Here is an 18,078-nt window from a genome sequence, read left to right on the forward strand (position 1 = left end):
TTCAATATTCCTCTTTTTTCAAAGAAAATGTAAATAATTTCTTTATTTTTTTCACAGGATTTACATACTTATTATTTTCTTATCACAGTTTAGTGATTCATTTCTACAGCTGAACAGCTGAGTATTCTTCCATTGTATATATTAATGTTCTGGAGACACAGGTTAGCATGTTCATTGACTTCTATAGTTATTTTTCTCTCCTTGTCAAGACAAAGACCAAAATGTTGTCCTTTCTGAGCATGTTCTTCACAGTTTAATGCGCTAAATTGGCAAGTCTTATTAGTTTTAAGTCCACTCAAGTGAATTTTGTTGCTGTTAATACACCCTTCCCAGCCCCCTCCCCCCAACAAAACTAAATTATGAATTTTCCTGATATAAAATCTGAGTTTGGGTTTCCGAGCTGAGCTCATGCACACATTGTTGCTGATGATGTCTGTCGCATTTGGACGTACTTCCCTTTCTCAGCCAAATTATTAGTTCATCAATGACACTCCCATGTCGGTACAGTCTGTGCTGTGTTCCCATCAGTCACCAACACAGTTTGATTAAGGCACTCAATTATTTTTTTGGTTTTTATGGTAGGTCCGATGCAATTACAGCCAATCCTGAACTTTGTCTAATTGCAGTTCCAGTATGCATGGCCTTCGGGCAGTCGGGAGTCAATACGCGTCCGTTCTCTCCCACACTCCCTGTGATCGATAATCTGGCTTTGTTTCTTATGGCTTCAGAAAAGGTAAGCTAGGTTTGAAAAAAAAAAAAAAAGGAGAAAAGAGGAAAGTGTTACAATACCTCTGTCCTTCAGCATACCAGGACACAGCAAACACCAAAATACTAAATTTTAGACATCTGCATTTTTTCATGTTAACATTAAAATAATAATAGTAATCATCATAAATATAATACATAGCATTTAAGTCTACTAGGGGAAAAAGAGTAGAAATTCTGAGGGTAAATTTCATTACAATAAATCATTGATTTAAATATAAAATCCAAATTTGATCCAGAAATTAACAGAAGAGGCAATACCTTCATCTAAACTGCTTTAAACTACATTTATATACAGTGAAATGAGAATCAAGATCTTTTATGAATCTGAAAGCATTAGCATCTGTGAATAAAGTCATGCATAGGTGTTTCTAGGCTTAGATCTTCAACTAGGAACGTCATGATAAAATATAACTACTGAAATTTGTTTATAAATTGCACTAGCTGTATCAGATATCTTTGTGATAACTCTATGGATCAAATCTAAATAAATTATTACTTCTTTTCACAATGCACATACTTAGTAAATCTGAGAACTGTCCTGAAATCTCTTTTCATATATATATTTTCCTACAATTAGCGAAGGTGGGAACTTTCAAAGGAAATGTAGTTTACTGAGGGAAAATACAATTTTCTCTAGTTTTCTACATTAGGTCTTAGTTTTCCACAAGAAGGTTTATATTTTTGTTACCTCAAAATTTTACTTTCAGGTAAATCAGAACAAAATATCTCATTTAGGGACTAATTGACTTCAAGTAAAAATTTTGGATTTGTTAAAAAAAAAAAATTGTAGTTATGCCACCTAACTTTAGTCATCCAAAAATCAGTAACCTAATCTAAAAGAGCTCTCTCATTTGATGATAGGAAAAGCCAAGATGACCAGACTAAATGATTTCCAGATGACTAAAATCAGGGGAGATATCTAAGGTCAACCAATGCAGCAAGGACACTGGGAACAACAGGCACCCAAACTACACTATGTTGAAACAGATTTCAAAGATACCATGTTAAGATATTAATTAGTGGGGAAATCTGATTTCTAGCTAGCAGAAGCTATAGTCTATGCAACTAACTCATGTAATTGGTGTGCAGGGATGCAATCTGAAATACCAATTGGAAAGAGAGAGACAGGAGGGTGTATTCACATAGGAGCAAAGGGATGACAAACATCATAAAATCATCTTATTTGCCTTATTACTGATCTCTGCATTTAGAACTTTGTCCCTCTGAGCCCGGTTTCTCCTTCTGAGGTAGCAGTGAAATCCTGAGCTGGTGTTTGATATGCTGATGTTAATTTTACATATGGGTGTGTGTGTATAGGGTTGAGGGAGATTGCTTAAAACTCCCAAGCGTTTCCACTGCTGCTGGGTGCACTTCTATGAAAATGCACCAGTCTAATATTGCATTGCTATCAGTAGGTCCTTCAAAAAAGAGGCCTTGAAAGTACAGCTGCTGTTGTGGCACAGCCAGAGCTTGGATATAATAGCAACTTTCCGAATCAATTACCCTAAAAACCTCAACCCTCACAAGCAGACGAATTCAGGCGAAGGCCTCAGCTTCCAGAGGTTGTTATGGCATTCCCCTTATGCTGAAAAACCTTGGCTTTGATAATCATCAATTGCAATGTCCAAAGTCACCCATTGAAAAGTTTCCCTTCTGCCACAGTACTCTGTGACACGGACTGTTACCGAATATATCTTGACCTAATTCAACAGCTAGGTTTAAAAAGGAAGAGGTAATAAGAGAGTGGGGACCTGGGCCCATACAGTACCAAAAACCTCAGCTACTCCCCAGCAGCAAATAAAAATCTCTGCATTTGCAAAGCACAGACACAACGCAATGTGGTGTAGCTCCACATAGTGCATGTCCAGAGTCCCATTGCAAATGGGTGTCGAGGACTAGTAACTGCCCGCAGAACACACAGAACATGTTTTGGTCAATGGCAAGAAAAAACAAAGGTGCTTTAGTTTTGGGGAGAGATGAGAGTCCAAACCAGACCAGAATGCAAACTTGGGTGGAAAAGGGACATCCCACTCCAGATGGTCTAAATTTCTGAGAAAGTCATCATTATGTGCCAGCATCTCTCTGTCACTTTGATCAGCTGTCTGTCCATGGCCATTCAGGGTTTGCCACTGGTAAATCTGAGAGAGAACTCAGCTTTATATGGGATATATGAGTTATATATGACTGTGGTTTTGTAGCTCAGTCTATATAGCTTTCTGGCCATTGACAACACACTCAGGACAGAAAGACAGTAAAAAGGGATCCATCAAAAAAAAAAAAAATCAGATGAGAATAACAAACAATTTCTCAGCAGCCTTCCACAGAATAGCAGAAAAAGCTGCAATAAAACCTCTCTCTCATGGCAGAGATCAACAACAACTCAGCAACACACCACGGAAACAACCCAGACACTTAACAAAGCCAGGAGGAGCAGGTCAAACTTGTACTCAGGAAGGTGCCATAAAGCCAAGTAACCAGGTAAGCTTCTATTCTAAATTTTAAAGTATGTTATAGGTAAAAAAACCCAGGCTAATACTCTGCTTAACTGCGCTGTCAAAATTTCAGATTTATGGCCTGGTTGCAGAAACAGTTTCAGGAGAGGCTGGGATGAGAGGGAAAAGTCTTGCATTTGCTGTGAATATTACCCAAATTGTGAAAGTCTCTTTGTGGTAAGTGTATGCAGTTAATAGTTATAACATATTTTCAAATTTGTCATTAGTTTTGATTAAATTAGTTGTGGAATTAATCACATGGAAACACTGACTTCTCTATTCCTATTGGGAAATGGGAATTTACAAAACTGAAATCTTCAGTCTATATAATACTAATATCCTAGCCTGTGTGGGTTCTTCCATGGTTCAGGCTCCTCTAGTATTGGGTCACACAGAGGTGTCTTTGGCACAAGTATTTAAGATGCGTTTTTAATGAATCTCTCCATCTTCAATATGAAATTGGAAGTATACAAGTTAAAATAAGTGCATTACACATTTACTGAGCCATCCTGTAGCACTTCACCTTTTTTGGTAATTAATTTAATAATTTTTTCATTGCTTTTTGTAGGCAAATTTGTTAATTACAAAAAGCAGCATGGGATGGGAGAGCAAGAGAAGGCAGCTGAACTGGAAGCTTGCTCACGAGCTTCATGGCCCACTAAGGCAGCCATGGAGAGGTGGTGGTGGCAGCTGGCTGGATACGGGGACTATCTCTTTGAAAGCCTGTGGGTCTGGGGAGGCGAACTCAGCAGGGCTTTTCCCTAGAGCAGCTGGAGAGAAGGCTGTTAGGCTCCGCACTGTTCTCAGGGCATCAGCTCAACTAATGTACTAAAGGCTTACTACTGATACACAGTAATGAAAAACTGCTGCCCAGGGGAAGAGGAATGGATTGTTCCCTCCTTCAAGCAAACTTCCTTCCCTGCCTTTGGCAGACGCTGTCACCCCCGCTGGACATCTTTCATCCCACACATACAGACTAGTACTTTATCATATAGACTAGTCCGCACATACAGACTAGTCCTTTATCATACAGACTAGTCTGTGCATACAGAACAGTCCTACATTTTAATCTTCTGCCTCACAGGCCGGTGAATTTCCTTGAGACAACTCACTTTTGACTGGATTGAACTAAAAGAAAAAATGAATATTAATTGTCAAGAGGGTTATTTAAGCTATTTTGTATTAGTTTAAAACATATACTATTAAAATTATTTGATGTTAGCTTCAAAAGTCAGTGTGTTGGTTACTCGTGCAGGTTAGAACCACCAAGCATCTTTCCATATTAGCAAGTTTTAGTCCCAGTACAATCCCTTTACTCCTTGGATCAATAAACATATCAAAGGTTTTGAAATGCATGACAGACGTATTTCAGTGTTTTGGGCACTGTACTGCTGCCAGCTGACAGGGGTTTCTGACTGGCAGGTGTACGACCAGACGGCACGGTCACCCTGCACAGAGCACGGCACACAGGTCACCCCTCGCTGCCTGTGTGGTCAGGGTGGCCACGAGAGGACAACCAGGGACAACCAGGCCTTGGCACTCTTCCACATGTAAGCATAAGCGTTTTTATAAGAACTTCACATGCTGAAATTTCTGAGGGAAATACTATGGCAAATAAGTAGAATAAAGAATTTCAGAACTCTATAAATATTTGCTCAAAATCCTAGTTATTTCTATTTTATTTTTGGTGTGAACTTTTAAATGTCTGCACCCTAAAATATTTTTAAGAGATTATCAGTTTTGACTGACCCAAACATGAATTTTCAATAAAATAAAAGGTGATGTGGGCTTTTTAAATATATTTTTTCCTATAAGAATTCATCTCTGCGTTGCAACAATTCTCACAAAACTCCAAACTTTAGAGAAAGGAACTTAAGATCCTTCCTTAAAAAATAAAACTAGTTAGCCCTACTTTTTATTTCAAGAAAAGCAGTGAGGCTAAAATAAATTTTACAAGTATAATCATAGCATTTGTTGCACTGGAATCACAGAGCTGGGTGGGAACTCAGGGGACTGTCAAGTCATGCCATGTTTAGCATGCTAAGCCAGTTTGGGTCAGGTCAGTATTTGAATGAAAGATTTGGTTTTTTGTTTGCTTTCTATAAGACTATGTTTTGGATGCATTGCACCCTGTAAACTTGATAAGGAATATGTTTTTCTGTGACTCTTATTTTTATACCAGCCTGGGGACACTCTCAGTTATGAGCACATCGCTGAAGAACTTAAAGGAAAATGATCTCTTCATCTGCATTTAGCACAATTACTTGCACAGGATTATTGCTTTTTAAGACCCTTATTACTGAAAGTAGATAGTGAACTTGGGAGATTAACATTAGCACCTGGAAGTCCTGATTCCCAGTTCACAGTAATGAACACTGGCCTGTACTCTTGGAGCCTCCCTGACACCTGCTATGCCTCACATTTTCACTAGTGAACAAAGTGCACAGCTAAGACTCTTTTTTTAGACTTTTTTTTTTTTCCCCTGGGCAAATTAGGCAGCTCTGTTACAATTAAAATATACCCAGGGTCATGACTCCTTGTACAGCAGGGAACAAAAGAAAACTACACAGTGACAGCATGTTTGGGACAGTTTCCCAGCCAGCGTACACCAAGCCCCCTCCCTCGCCCCCCGAGAACCCACCTATTCCTTGCAGCGTTCCAGCTACCATGCTCAAACACCATTCTCTGCTCACTCTGTGTCTGCTCTGTACTGTATGGTTCGGTATTGTACCGGCTGTGCCTTTAGACTGTAAGCTCCTCGGGACAGGGACCTGTTATGTGTTTGGCACACTTCACCTATTGTACAGCGCCGTGTACTCCAGCGCTATATAAATAATAAATAAAAAATGATAATTGTTTCCAGTTGTTTCCTCTTAAAATTTTTCTAGGTGGCAACATAAAAATGATATTCTTCATCTCCTTTCCCTAAACTTTTGTTTCTTCTACTACAGGGATGGCTCGGTGATTTCAGGAAAATGTAGCTCAGCTTTTTGTTAACAGAAGAGACATGTGGCTTGCTATTTGCAAGGTAGTACAAAAGGGCAGGGTCCTAGCTGCACCTTCACTTATAAAGCAGCCAGTATAGCTTGGGAGCTATGGAAAAATTACGTTTAGAAACTCTATTTGCTGCTACATGCCACTTCCAAAGATCAGAGAGTTGATTTGACTAATGATTAGTTGGCAAGATACTCACTGCATGGATGAGAACAAGTACATTAGTAAACCATCCCTGCATGCCTACTCAGGGAAACCGTGCAGGATGGAGCTCGGTAACATCAGCAGTTCAGTCTCCAAAATCACTGCATGAACATCTAAAATACGCTAGTCCTGAGCTAGGTAAGGGGGTACATTACTGAAAGCTGAGGGTGATAATCATGGTCTATTCACTGGTTAGTGACTTTTTGTGGTTATTATAGCGGGCAAAGGTTGACCTGTAGCATGATATTGTGAAAAAAATGCCAGACAATTAGCATAAAACATGTATCAAAGGAAGGGTGAAGGAATAGGGTGGGGAGGAAGGAGAGAAGGTAAAACAACATTTAGACTTCTTGTAACAGTGCCTTGACTTCCGTTAGGTTAACTATGGTTCAGTGATGTTGCCTATCCTAAATCTTGATTATAATGAAGCCCCAGTTAGGGCCAATATCAAATAATAAAGGCTTACAGCAATTTGTCACTAGTAGAGTGCAAATCTTTAGGAAAATAGATTGGCCAATCAAGTAATTAAACATTGGTCCTCTGACTATATATTTTACAATTTCAAATAGTTGTCATCTCCCAACTGATTTAACAACATTGAGTTGTTAAAAATGTATTTAATGCATTTTTTATACTAAAAATTCCTTGCAATGCAGATGTCTATTAGCAACATAGAATAGTATACTGTACATCTGCAGCCAAAAAACTGAACCACTTTGCACTGAAGTTTTCCAAAATATAAAGCTCTGTTCAGAAGCAAGCACCACTAGACAGACGTCACAACATTGCGTTACAAGATGCATCACCCACTCACTGTAGTAGGCCCTAAGTCCTACCCCTAAATTTTAATACTTTCGGTTCCATATACGTTGTAACCTTCTCTATAAGTTGCTAAATTCTGGGTATTCTGCGAGGAAGTTGGGTTAAAAGTCTGTGCACTCTTTGCCACCTTCATTCGTTTCGCCTCTGCCCTGGACTTGTAACAGAACTCTATCAAAGCCACCAGCATTGCCAAGCCCAAGCCTCCAACCAGAATGTAGAAGACTCCAGCAACGTTGCTGAGACTCAAGGCACTCGTCTTGTCCTGGGGAAACAGAAATGACACAGTTAACCCTGGAAAACAGACCCCCAGGAGCACAAGCTACATGTTAAAAAATTGGAAATAGAAATAAATAACAAGGTTTAGCTGAAATTATATGACAGTTGCTTACATACTTCTCACAAAATTTGACCTATCTGGATCTATAAAATATATATTAAATGACTACTTTTCCTGGTTGGCATAAAAAATATAAGTATATTGCAAACATGTCAGGATTGCATTGCTTGCTTAGTGCAAAGCATTACTTTCACTAAGTGGAGAATTAAACAATGACATGTCTAGCTCTCTTTAGGGAACATTTTAGCACTATATGGAACTGCATTTATGTAAAGCTCTTTAAAAGCTTTGGAATCCAGAGATTCATTTACATCAGACAAGACTCTGCTTGATCTTTACAAAAACAGTAATTGTACTTGTGGTAGGCATTGCTGTTAATTTAAAAGATCCATACTGAGTTTCTGATACTTAAATGACAGGTGAAAATAACATCTGAGGCTTAACTTATTTACTGGAACAAACACTTCCTTTGAAAGTGCACACTGTACCATACACATCATGATATATTTGCCTCTTACCGATTACTGTATTTTGTTTATATTTTATTATAGATACAGTTCTGGAACGTGCCCATGGACTACTAAGGCTCAGTAATAGTATAATTTTAAATAGCAGTTTATGAAATCTTACACATTATTCATGATTTAGACAACAGTGACAACTTTCTTTAGCAAATTGTTAAATATATACCATTTTATAAAATATCACCTTCTTGAACATATTGTAAATAACTATTCTACATTTCTCTATACTTCACTGCTTAGTTATGAATAATATTTTTTTATTTGAAATCCATGTGCATTTTAGCACAGTTCTCAAGGAACTCTCTCAGGATTGACTTCCACATACTACATTGTGCGCCTTAAGATACTTAAAAAGCTTTATTCTTATGCAGACTATATAATCTCTACCTAAAGTAAGGAGAGTACTTCCAGTTGTAATCTCTATGAAATTTTAACTTACAAAGAATGTAAAATATTTGGATGTTTAATTTAAAGAGGCACTATTTAACATGCAATCAGTAGATTAGCACAGTAACATTTCCCATGGATGTACAGAGGTGTCTAGGGCTTATAGCCGGGCTCTGCTTTGTCTGTCTCTCTAGCTGGCTCAGAGGACTGAATATCATGGAGGTGACTCTGTTTCTTTGGTGGCAATTGCTAACATGGTGCTTGCAAACAAGGAGCAGGCAGGACTGAGAAAGACCTGACCCAATGCACATGGTGAGGCTTCCTCAGCTCTCTCAGGTGCTCTGCCATCCTCTTAACTGGTTTTCACTCCTTTCTCCCAAGCACTTGCCAGAAAAAAACCAAAATGTGTTGCAAGCTTGTTTCCTGGGCCAATTTTACCTGCTGTCCATCTGGGTACCTCTCAGGGCTCTCAGGCAGCAAGTGGCTGCTGCCCGTCACACTTTCGTTTAGCTCTGGAGAGCACAGGCTGGCACGGAGACAGGCACTGTGAAGGGACTTTGGACTCTCCAAATACAGGGCTGGCACTGACTGTGGCGCTTCCCTGTGGTGCAAATACCTGTGTTTGACCCCAAATAGAGAGAAATACAGAAGGCTCCACTCCCTGGAGCTGTCAGGATTACTTTTTGGGAATGGACTAGGGTAAACACTGGAAGCTGTAGAAAGCTATTAATTATCAAAGCCTTTCACTTCAAAGCTCAAGCTAAGTCTTCCTTGGCTCCTTAAGGAGCAAGGGACTTTCCCAAAGGCAGCGAGGCACAGTCACCCTGGGCAGTGATGAAAGGCAATCCTTCCCACTGGCATTTCTCCTCTTCAGAAAACCGCTGAGGGAGGCCAGCTCAGAAAGGAGGAGGAATGAAAGGTTATTTCCTAAATAGTCCATCACCCTCTAGGCATGAAGGAGACAACTAGCCTAACCTGCCTTCCTCAAACCCAAAAAACTGCCCTGTGACTCTTCATCAGATGCCCTGAATATGTAGGATGATGTCTGGTGATTTGTATCACTGAAGACTTTAAAAATCAATAGTGCTTCTTTAAATTAAAGCATGAACCCCATCAAGACGGGGTAAAACTGATTTGTTCCGTGTCTACAGCTACTTATTTCTAAGTCATTTTGTTTATTACTTCCTTTACTGCTTTGTGAACACGATAGGAGGTCCCGAACTGCAGCGACTGACCTTACTTCCAGAGTCCTTGGGTCCACATTCACCTTTATCGTACCACCATTTGTTTTTCAGCTTGTCTAAGACGCCTGCCTCACTGAGTTTCAAAACGGCAAGGTTTACAGGAGTTCTTCACGTGGAAAATAACATAAATAACATTATATATGTTATTTTATGTTATTCAAGTAAAACTACATAGAATCGCATTGCAAAGTGACAGAGCAGAGGCCACAGTGGTTGCTATGTCATGTACTGTTGGCCCAGTTTTAGAGACAGACATATGACCGGGACCTGCTCCATCGCTTTAGGTAACAGGCACATACTGCTGGGGAAGATTTGTAAATAAATAGTATGCAATTACTGTGAACCCAAAACTATTGGCTTAGACATATTAACAACATACCCTTCAGAGACATATATAATACAACTGGATATACGACTTAAGAAACATATTCATTTGTGTTCCTTGCTTTCAATCTATTTTTAGTTTGTACACATACAAACTAATAATATGACTTGGGTATAGCTATTTCATTTACTGCCCTCAAAATTATCCTGGCAAGAGAAAGCAGATGCTTCCTGCAGTTTGCTGCCCACAACCACTGGGCACAGACCTGTAATCAGGAGGAGCTCTGCATGCAGAGAACTTGGGGGGAGAGCTGCAATGCCCTCATCCTCAGCTAAGAAGAACATGACAGTCAATCTTGCATTTTCATTTCCTGGTTCAATGTTATTTTCAAATTCAAAGTTCCTCCTTAAATCTCACTTATTCACATAAGTTGTTCAAGGGTCCCAGGCGATGACAAGTTACTACTTGGAATATCTTCTCTTACTGGTGGCATTTGCTGTGGGTGATGTAACAGAGTTTAATGTTGAGATGGAACCTAATCTAATGTCTCAAAGTCATGGACCGCTATGGGTTTACACTGAAGTTACTTAAACTCAGTGAGTAATCTGAGATTATGTTAATGCCTCACTTCATGCAGTTGTATGAGTTTATCTTCTAAAAACCTATGAAATGATTAACAGACTTATTTTATGTGCTTTCCATTTTGAATCATTGATTGTACAATTCTTACTGTGGTAGGCATACGGACATCTATTTATGTGCAGGTGTGTGTGAAAATACATAATATATCAGAGATGGAGGCAGATAAACAGAAATGGCATGTGATAAATAGCCTTCTGGTGATGTTATGTGATGTGGGACCTGACCCTCATGTGCCAGCAGATGTCTACGGGAAAATTAATCTCTCATAATACACCATAATCTATTCATTGCTAAAATGTTAACTCATTAATCCAAGGCTTAATAAATAAGTAACCAGTGCAAGCATTAATAAGGATAGTGTAACTGAACCTAGTAAAATAGTTACTAAGAAACAGAAAAGTTTAACTGGTTTAACTGGAAATTCCCAAATGCTTATATATTAATATGCTTGTTCATGTTTGTATGTATATATATCTATTTAATACAAAAATAACAGCTCCTGAACCTCATATGCTACTCGTAGCTTTAGGGATCCTGTCTGCTCATACATTCTGATTACTTCTTGGGTATGTACATAAAGGGGTGGGATTCACCTCAGTTTATTCACCCATAAGTTAAGCCTCAAGCTTTGGCTGCCTGTCTAGGCCTCCCTGTAGTTAAGGGAAAAAGACAGATACCTCCAACAGGTGGGCTTAGATACCAGTTTTAACAAAGGATGAAGCATGCTGTTGAGATGCCCATCTCTTCCCATTTACTACTCAGGAAGTTTTGGTGCCTCAGAGAAATGTCAATTTTTGGCAGCTACAGTTGGGTGAGAGGATTCCCAGGTACTCTCAAGTGATACCTTTAAATAAAGTAAATGCTTCTTCCACTTTCCAAATGCCACACATATAATTCATATGCAATATTCTGCTTCTAGAACAGGAAGTACCTATTTCTTGATCTTTTCCAGTATTCAAACTTACATTTTGTCTTCAGGCTCCTGGCAGCAGGTTGTGCAGGTTGATAGTGGAATATAAGTGTCCCACAGCTGTGAAATGAGTGGGAAGCAGTTTGGGATGTTGGCAAGTTGCCTGTCAATATGATCCTCTGTTTGCTTCTAGTACAAGTGCAAAATAATTAATATTATTTGGACAGCTGTCATCTGTAACGTCATGCATTGGCCCAGAGCCACGTTTCTGTGCTCCTAAATCCCAGCAGTGTAACAGAGCTGGTTATGACAAAAACAAGGGACATGCAGGTACTGTTCTTGCATGGAAAATCAGAAGCCTGTGGAGTTGTTGCAGATTAAACTGATTAAAGTGCTAATTAGGACTCGATATGAACTATCAAGACCAGCAGCAATCTGGAACAAATCAGAAAACAGATGACTCCCAGTCCTTTGCCTGTTTTTTTAATGCTTTTTGTTTGTTTTGTTTTGTTTTTTGTTTTGTTTGGTTTGTTTTTGTTTGTTTTTGTTTTTGTTTTGTTGGTTTTTTTTTCAGCACTAACAGTTTGAGTATATAAAGCTTGATACAGGCAGGGATTTTCTCTTCTTTCCAGCTGTAGTTCCTTTAATGTCAGCCTTTCTGCACTATCTCTGCGAGGAAGCTCTCCAGTTTTCCTTTGGGAAAAGCAACCAATTTCATGCTTAAAATCGCCACACTATCCTCAATATATAACCAAACACAATGGCAATGGCCAGCAGAGACGAGGCAATTCCCACTTGAATTACATTGAAATACAGCCAGTGATGTGTCCAAGCCAGGCCTTTGTTTCTGCTCTCCACTATTTTTGTTGAAACACTTTCTGAATCAATGTGCTGCACAAGCTTGGGGAAACCTGTCCTTTGCTCCTCACCTTGCCTGCCCCAGTGAGGCCACGTGAATGAGACATGACGTGCCCTTTACATCTCCCCTCAGACAATCCCAGCTGTGGCGATGGACAAAGACTCTGAGTTAAATTTAAACTTAAATTTTAAAATATTTTAAATTTAAATTTAGAAATATTTTACACTTTCAGAACAGGATTTTTGTCTCACTTTAAATCAGTCAGAAATGTACATGGTCCAATAAGAGAAGACTGGACTGAGGCGCTACAGGGTGGAACAGGAAGAATTTTGCTTACACTTTCAGAATAGCAACATATATATCAGTTTGCAATCCAAGGAAGCGATTGCAGATGTAGTGAATCTTCCTTTTTTTTTTTTTTTTTTAAATTTTAGTAGGAGATTTTCAACACTTCCCATGGGAGATGAATGCCCAGATCACCTTGGCTTTCAGGGCAAGTTGCCTATCCAGGCATCTTTCCATTCTTTGAAAATATCCTCACTTGGATCACTTTGACCATGTCAGCCACAAACTCAGAGAATACAACTTGTTACTACACTGCTTATGCAATCAGTTGGTGAATAGTTCCATTGATATTAAAGGGGGCAGAAACTGAAAATCAATATGGTCTGCAGTATATGAGCAAGAGCAATGTACTTTAGTCAGCATTTAGAATTAAATTTCCCATCAAGTTCAGTCTTGTATGCTTAATACTACAATGGAAAATGACTATAGATTTTTTTTTTCCAAGTTGTTCAGTGATTCTTGAATTACTAATTTTGGGCTAAATCTTCAACTAGAATAAACTGGCAGAGTTTGTGAAAATCAGTGTAGTTTTTCCAATGTATAGCTGCCAAGAATCCCCTTTGTTATATATAAACAGGATCCATCTGCCTCGAATTTATGGAAGGATAATATATGAGACATAATTACTAAAATTGCCCTTTATATATGGAGAAGAATTTGTCCCATGTAGCCACACTGCAAAACTGTTATGTGATGGCACAGGAGACCTTGTTCTTCACCCACACGCTGAAGTCAGTGGTGGCACAGCCCAACCTTGGTACAGGGACACTGTTTTTCTATCTTTTCATCACGTTCTCAGCCCTTGCACCTCCTCTCTCAGCTTCTTACTCATTTTCTCCTATCCTGCTATCGATCACTTGCTTTTGGAAGGGCTGGTTTTTAGGAGCCTCAGGCTGGATCTTGTGCCAGCAACATCAGCGAAATCACAGCGCTTTAAAATGGCATTAATGAAGTTCTGAGTTAGTTGTGTTCAGGACAATGAATGGGTATTTATAGCGTTTAAATTACAATACTCAGTGATTCTGAAACCCATACAGAATTTTGGTAGACAGAGGTTTTAAAAATGCAATCACGAGTATGCTTTGGGAGCATTTTCATTACCCACTCATGGCTGAGCCATTAATTAAGTGTAAGGTCAGTCTCATCTGCTGAATGAAAAACGAGGGCCAGCATGTTCTCCTGAGGGCTGCCAGCAGAGACTGGAGGAGAGCTCCACCAGCACAGCTTCTTCCGTTCACACTTTTATAAAAACAACAGAGCAGAGTAGCAGAAATTGTGTTTAAATACCTCCCTATTCATCACATGGATGTGATATGGCATACACGTAAGATCTGAGGTGATAATTTCAAAAGCACTCAAATGGCTTGGGGACCTCAGTTTTACCTTCAAACATGACTTAATTACTGAGGTCACTAAACCACTAGGTGGTTCACACAGGGCAGCTCTCTGAACTGTCTTTCTGAATTTTGGAAGACGGTTCCTTAAAGGGAACAACAAACGGGGAGACTAGCGATGACCTTCTGAGGGCACAGAATGGAGGTAGGAGAAATCTTGTTTTACAGAGCAACACAAGCCTTTGGAGAACTGCTGAGCTTTCATTAAACTCCCTGATTTCTATAGTACTCTGTCTATCATGCAGGGTTATTCTGGGTCTAGACTCTCATATTCTGACTAGCGAATCTCAAATAGTAACAGCACAGCTATCAGTCAAGTCTCAGGTGCTGTATTTCTTTCAGGAGAAGAGGATGTTCTTATTCTTGTTCATGACAGTAGGAAGCCCTGTAGTTTGGACTGGAGCTGCTAACAGAGCTCAGGCTTTTTTCTTTTTAAATTCATACAATGAAAAGAAGTATTAGCTAGGGATGCTTAAGAGCTTAGTTCAGGACTTGTTGGTAGCCATCAGGTTTACAACAACAGTGCATGGTGTCCTGGTTATTCCACTAATGATCATTTGCTAGCATATAAAATGAAATTATTTAGAGCTCCATTAATTCAGTAGAAAGGATCTTATAGGCTTCAATTGATCAGATCCTACAAGACTGTTCCTGAATAAGGAAATGGATTTTGTAGATGATAAATGGCTAACTAGCACTTTGAGGAGTCAGAGTAGCTGTAGTTTAAACAAAACCAGATGCTGCTGCAGTGCAGGATTTGAGAAGCACGGTAATGCCTTCTCATCTCTGCTGAACGTGGGCAGTGCAGGCACATGACAGACCTGGGGCTTCCCAGGAGCACCTGTACTGCCTGCTCACTCAGCTGTGCCTGGGAAAAAGTGTGGCAAGAAACAGACCTGATGCCAGATGAATGCTCCTAGGGCCACAGGTTGAGCTCCATCATGTTCTCCATCCTTAGCTAATGCTCTCTTGCCCACCATATTTTCTATTGCATCCTGAACTGCTTGCGTCACCTATTGTTCATTTCCATTGGTGGTGTGTTCCTTCCTCCCTCCTGCATTCACGTGTCCTCTCTGTTTCTCCATGGACTGCACTTCTTGTGTTTCTTTTCTACTTTTTTTCCCCCAATCCTTTTTCTGCCACTTGCCATCACGACAAACTTGCTCCTTCAGCACTTCCAGACATTTCCCTGGTGAAACTCTGCCCATCCCTCTACCATGAGCTGCTCCCCTTTTTTTGCTTCATGACTCAGTGGCTAGTAATCAGGGAAAATAAGTTAAATGCATCCTTGGTTTGCTACCTAGCTTTTATCTCACCTTTCAACCACAGGAGATTTGTGAGGAGTGTAATCTAAGAAAATGGAGACATTTTAATGATGTGACTCCCTGCTCGTGACATTTGAAAAAACTAAATAAACACCCCTCCACTAGAATGCGAAAGTTCAGGCTTGGATGGAGTGTATAAGAATAGCAACACTGGACATTTATGGTTCACTTGTCAGCTTTCTTACAAGAAGCTGGCATCTTGCAGGTCTTGTCTTGTCTTGTCTTACAATTGCAGGTAAGTGCTATCAGGTCTAATATGCCTAAGCACTTTGGAAGAGAAAATAGAGACCATTTTTGAAACTGTGACTGCTGGCAAGCACAGTGGTAGGGGAAAACAGGTAGAGCAGCAGGATCAAAGGCAAAGTGAAGAGGATTAGGAGACCAGTTCTGGGTGAGTGCAGAGCAGCCCAAGGGATGGTCCCTGAGGCCAGGACACAGCATGAAAGAGCAGGAGGACTAAAGAAGGAAAGAAAATAGTAAGAAAAAATATATGTAGGCAACTGTAAAGGAAGCTATACAAGCTGTGTATGACACATCAGTCAAATGTAATCATCTATATTTGACTAGCTCTGTGCCTGCAGTTACCTGTGCAGCGTTCTCTTATATATTGTTCACACACAAGCACATAAATAAATATTATTACATGCTGCCTGGCATGGAAGTGGTATTTTTAAGATCTTCATCCTCCCCTGCTTCACCATCTTCCGCTTCCACATCTTGGCTTCTTTTCAGCAAAACGCAGTCTCCCAAAAGGAAGCTGCGAGGAGGCAAGGAAGTATTTGCACTGGCCATATGGAAGATATGGAAATGCAGGAAGAATAAAAAGCTGTCATCACCTCAGCATAAAATTCAGCCTAAAATTCCTGTCTGATAAATTCTGCCTAGGGAACCACCATGGATTTCAGTTTGCTGGTAAGATATCAGGAAATGTCAGTGTGAAGATATTTTAGCTGAAATTTGTCCTCCTGTTTTGGATACTCATCTGAAAATTGTAATTTGTACCAGTATTGTTTGTGTGAATAGTGGATCCCTGAGTCTGGACCATGCACTAGATTACTGCTAGGAAGTAGTCACACTGATTTGCACCCTTTTTCTCTATTGTCACTGGAAAATATTTTGGGTAGTACCACATAGTAGAAAAAAAGTCTGTGCTGGTATTTGCTCCTGAAGATTTCGATCTGTTTGTTCACAAGAGCAAACTTGGAAAAGGCTCATCATGATTTCAGAAGATGCAGGTGTCTGAAAACTGGTGATAGATCTCATAGCAGAGACTGTTTATGAGTTCCCCTTGGGGTGCTTAAACAAATGCAAATATTTTTGCTTTGACAGTAATTGCATACACCTAGATTTCAACTGCAGGTACCAGAAGTGCTGTGCTACTGGTGAAGCTGTTTCATTGCAGGTAAAACCCCAGCAGATGCACCAATTACTTTACATACTGTTTACCCGCTTTTGGTGACATTGAGGCTAACCTTGGAGTCACCTCCCCCGCTGCCACACTCTCCTTTGTCGTACCACCATTTGTTTTTCAATTTGTCCAAGAGGCCTTGTTCATTCAGTTTTAAAACTGCGAGGTTAACAGCATTTCTTGAAACGATAAAACATATTTTGTAAGAAACTGCACAGCTGTTAAGATGTTAGAAGGAATGAGGACTTAAGCTGTTTATAAGCTTGATCCACACACTAAATAAACCTCTCATTTCCATATTTCAAAGCCTTGGCAGCACACATAATTGTAGTTACTTTCAAATGTGAAAAATGTGTTTCCAGTGAAGAAATGATTTTCAGAATGGCTCGGATTTTAACAAGAAAATTCTATCAACCAACCAAAACTATTTTTGAAAAATGATGACAAAACTCTACCAGAATTATAAACAATTTACACAGATTTATTTGAATCTATATCCAGAATATGTTCAGTGTGGGCCCGGGCTGATTTTTCAAGCAGATGGAAAAATGTATTCCTGTATACTAAAGAGGGAAGATCCAGATGCCTATGCTAGACGCTGCTAGCCACTGTGTCACATACAGCTTTGACAGATAGCACTTCAGAGTGGTCCTGCACAAGCTATGGGCTAAGGCTCCAGAAACAGGCAGCATGAGGCAGAGGTGAAGAGGAGCGCTAACAGCTTGCACGCTGACTACGATGCTGTCTAGAGTAGAAAACAATGCACAAGAGGTGCCAGGAGTCCTGCCCGTCTGAAGCTTCATCACCTGCTGCAGGTACATCCGTACACTTGGGATGCAGGTTCTAGAGTCCTGCTCCCTTTGCACAGCAGAGGCTGAGCTGAAATCCAAGACCTGGAGTCTAGCTTAGTGCCGTGACTCCAGGGACTGACCTGCTATCCTGGGAGAGCGGCCCCTCTCCCAGCCCGAAGGGTACGTGTGCTGGGGGGGAGGAAGGTGGCCATGGAGAGCATCCTCCCTGGGGAAACCTGGGGACAGTGCAGCCAAACAGAAGCTCGAGCACTGGGAAGACCAAACCCAGCCCATTCAATGGGTGCTC

At 40.0% G+C, this 18,078-nt stretch overlaps 1 protein-coding gene across 2 annotated transcripts in view; it reads right to left on the minus strand.

Annotated features, from left to right (window-relative positions):
* Positions 1-573: 573 nt before the first annotated feature.
* Positions 574-18,078, minus strand: part of GRIA4 (glutamate ionotropic receptor AMPA type subunit 4) — a 233,798-nt gene continuing 216,293 nt past the window's right edge. The window contains exons 14-16 of one of the 2 annotated variants that reach the window (XM_065626774.1): positions 9,764-9,878; positions 7,408-7,542; positions 574-738 (exon numbers count right to left, since the gene is read on the minus strand). In XM_065626774.1, coding sequence (XP_065482846.1) covers positions 574-738; positions 7,408-7,542; positions 9,764-9,878 — 415 coding nt within the window. Of the gene's footprint in view, positions 739-7,407; positions 7,543-9,763; positions 9,879-17,044; positions 17,160-18,078 lie in introns of both variants that reach the window. The other variant, XM_065626775.1, reaches the window with a different exon arrangement.

The sequence above is a fragment of the Caloenas nicobarica genome, chromosome 1 (genome assembly GCF_036013445.1).
Source record: "Caloenas nicobarica isolate bCalNic1 chromosome 1, bCalNic1.hap1, whole genome shotgun sequence".
Taxonomy (NCBI): domain Eukaryota; kingdom Metazoa; phylum Chordata; class Aves; order Columbiformes; family Columbidae; genus Caloenas; species Caloenas nicobarica.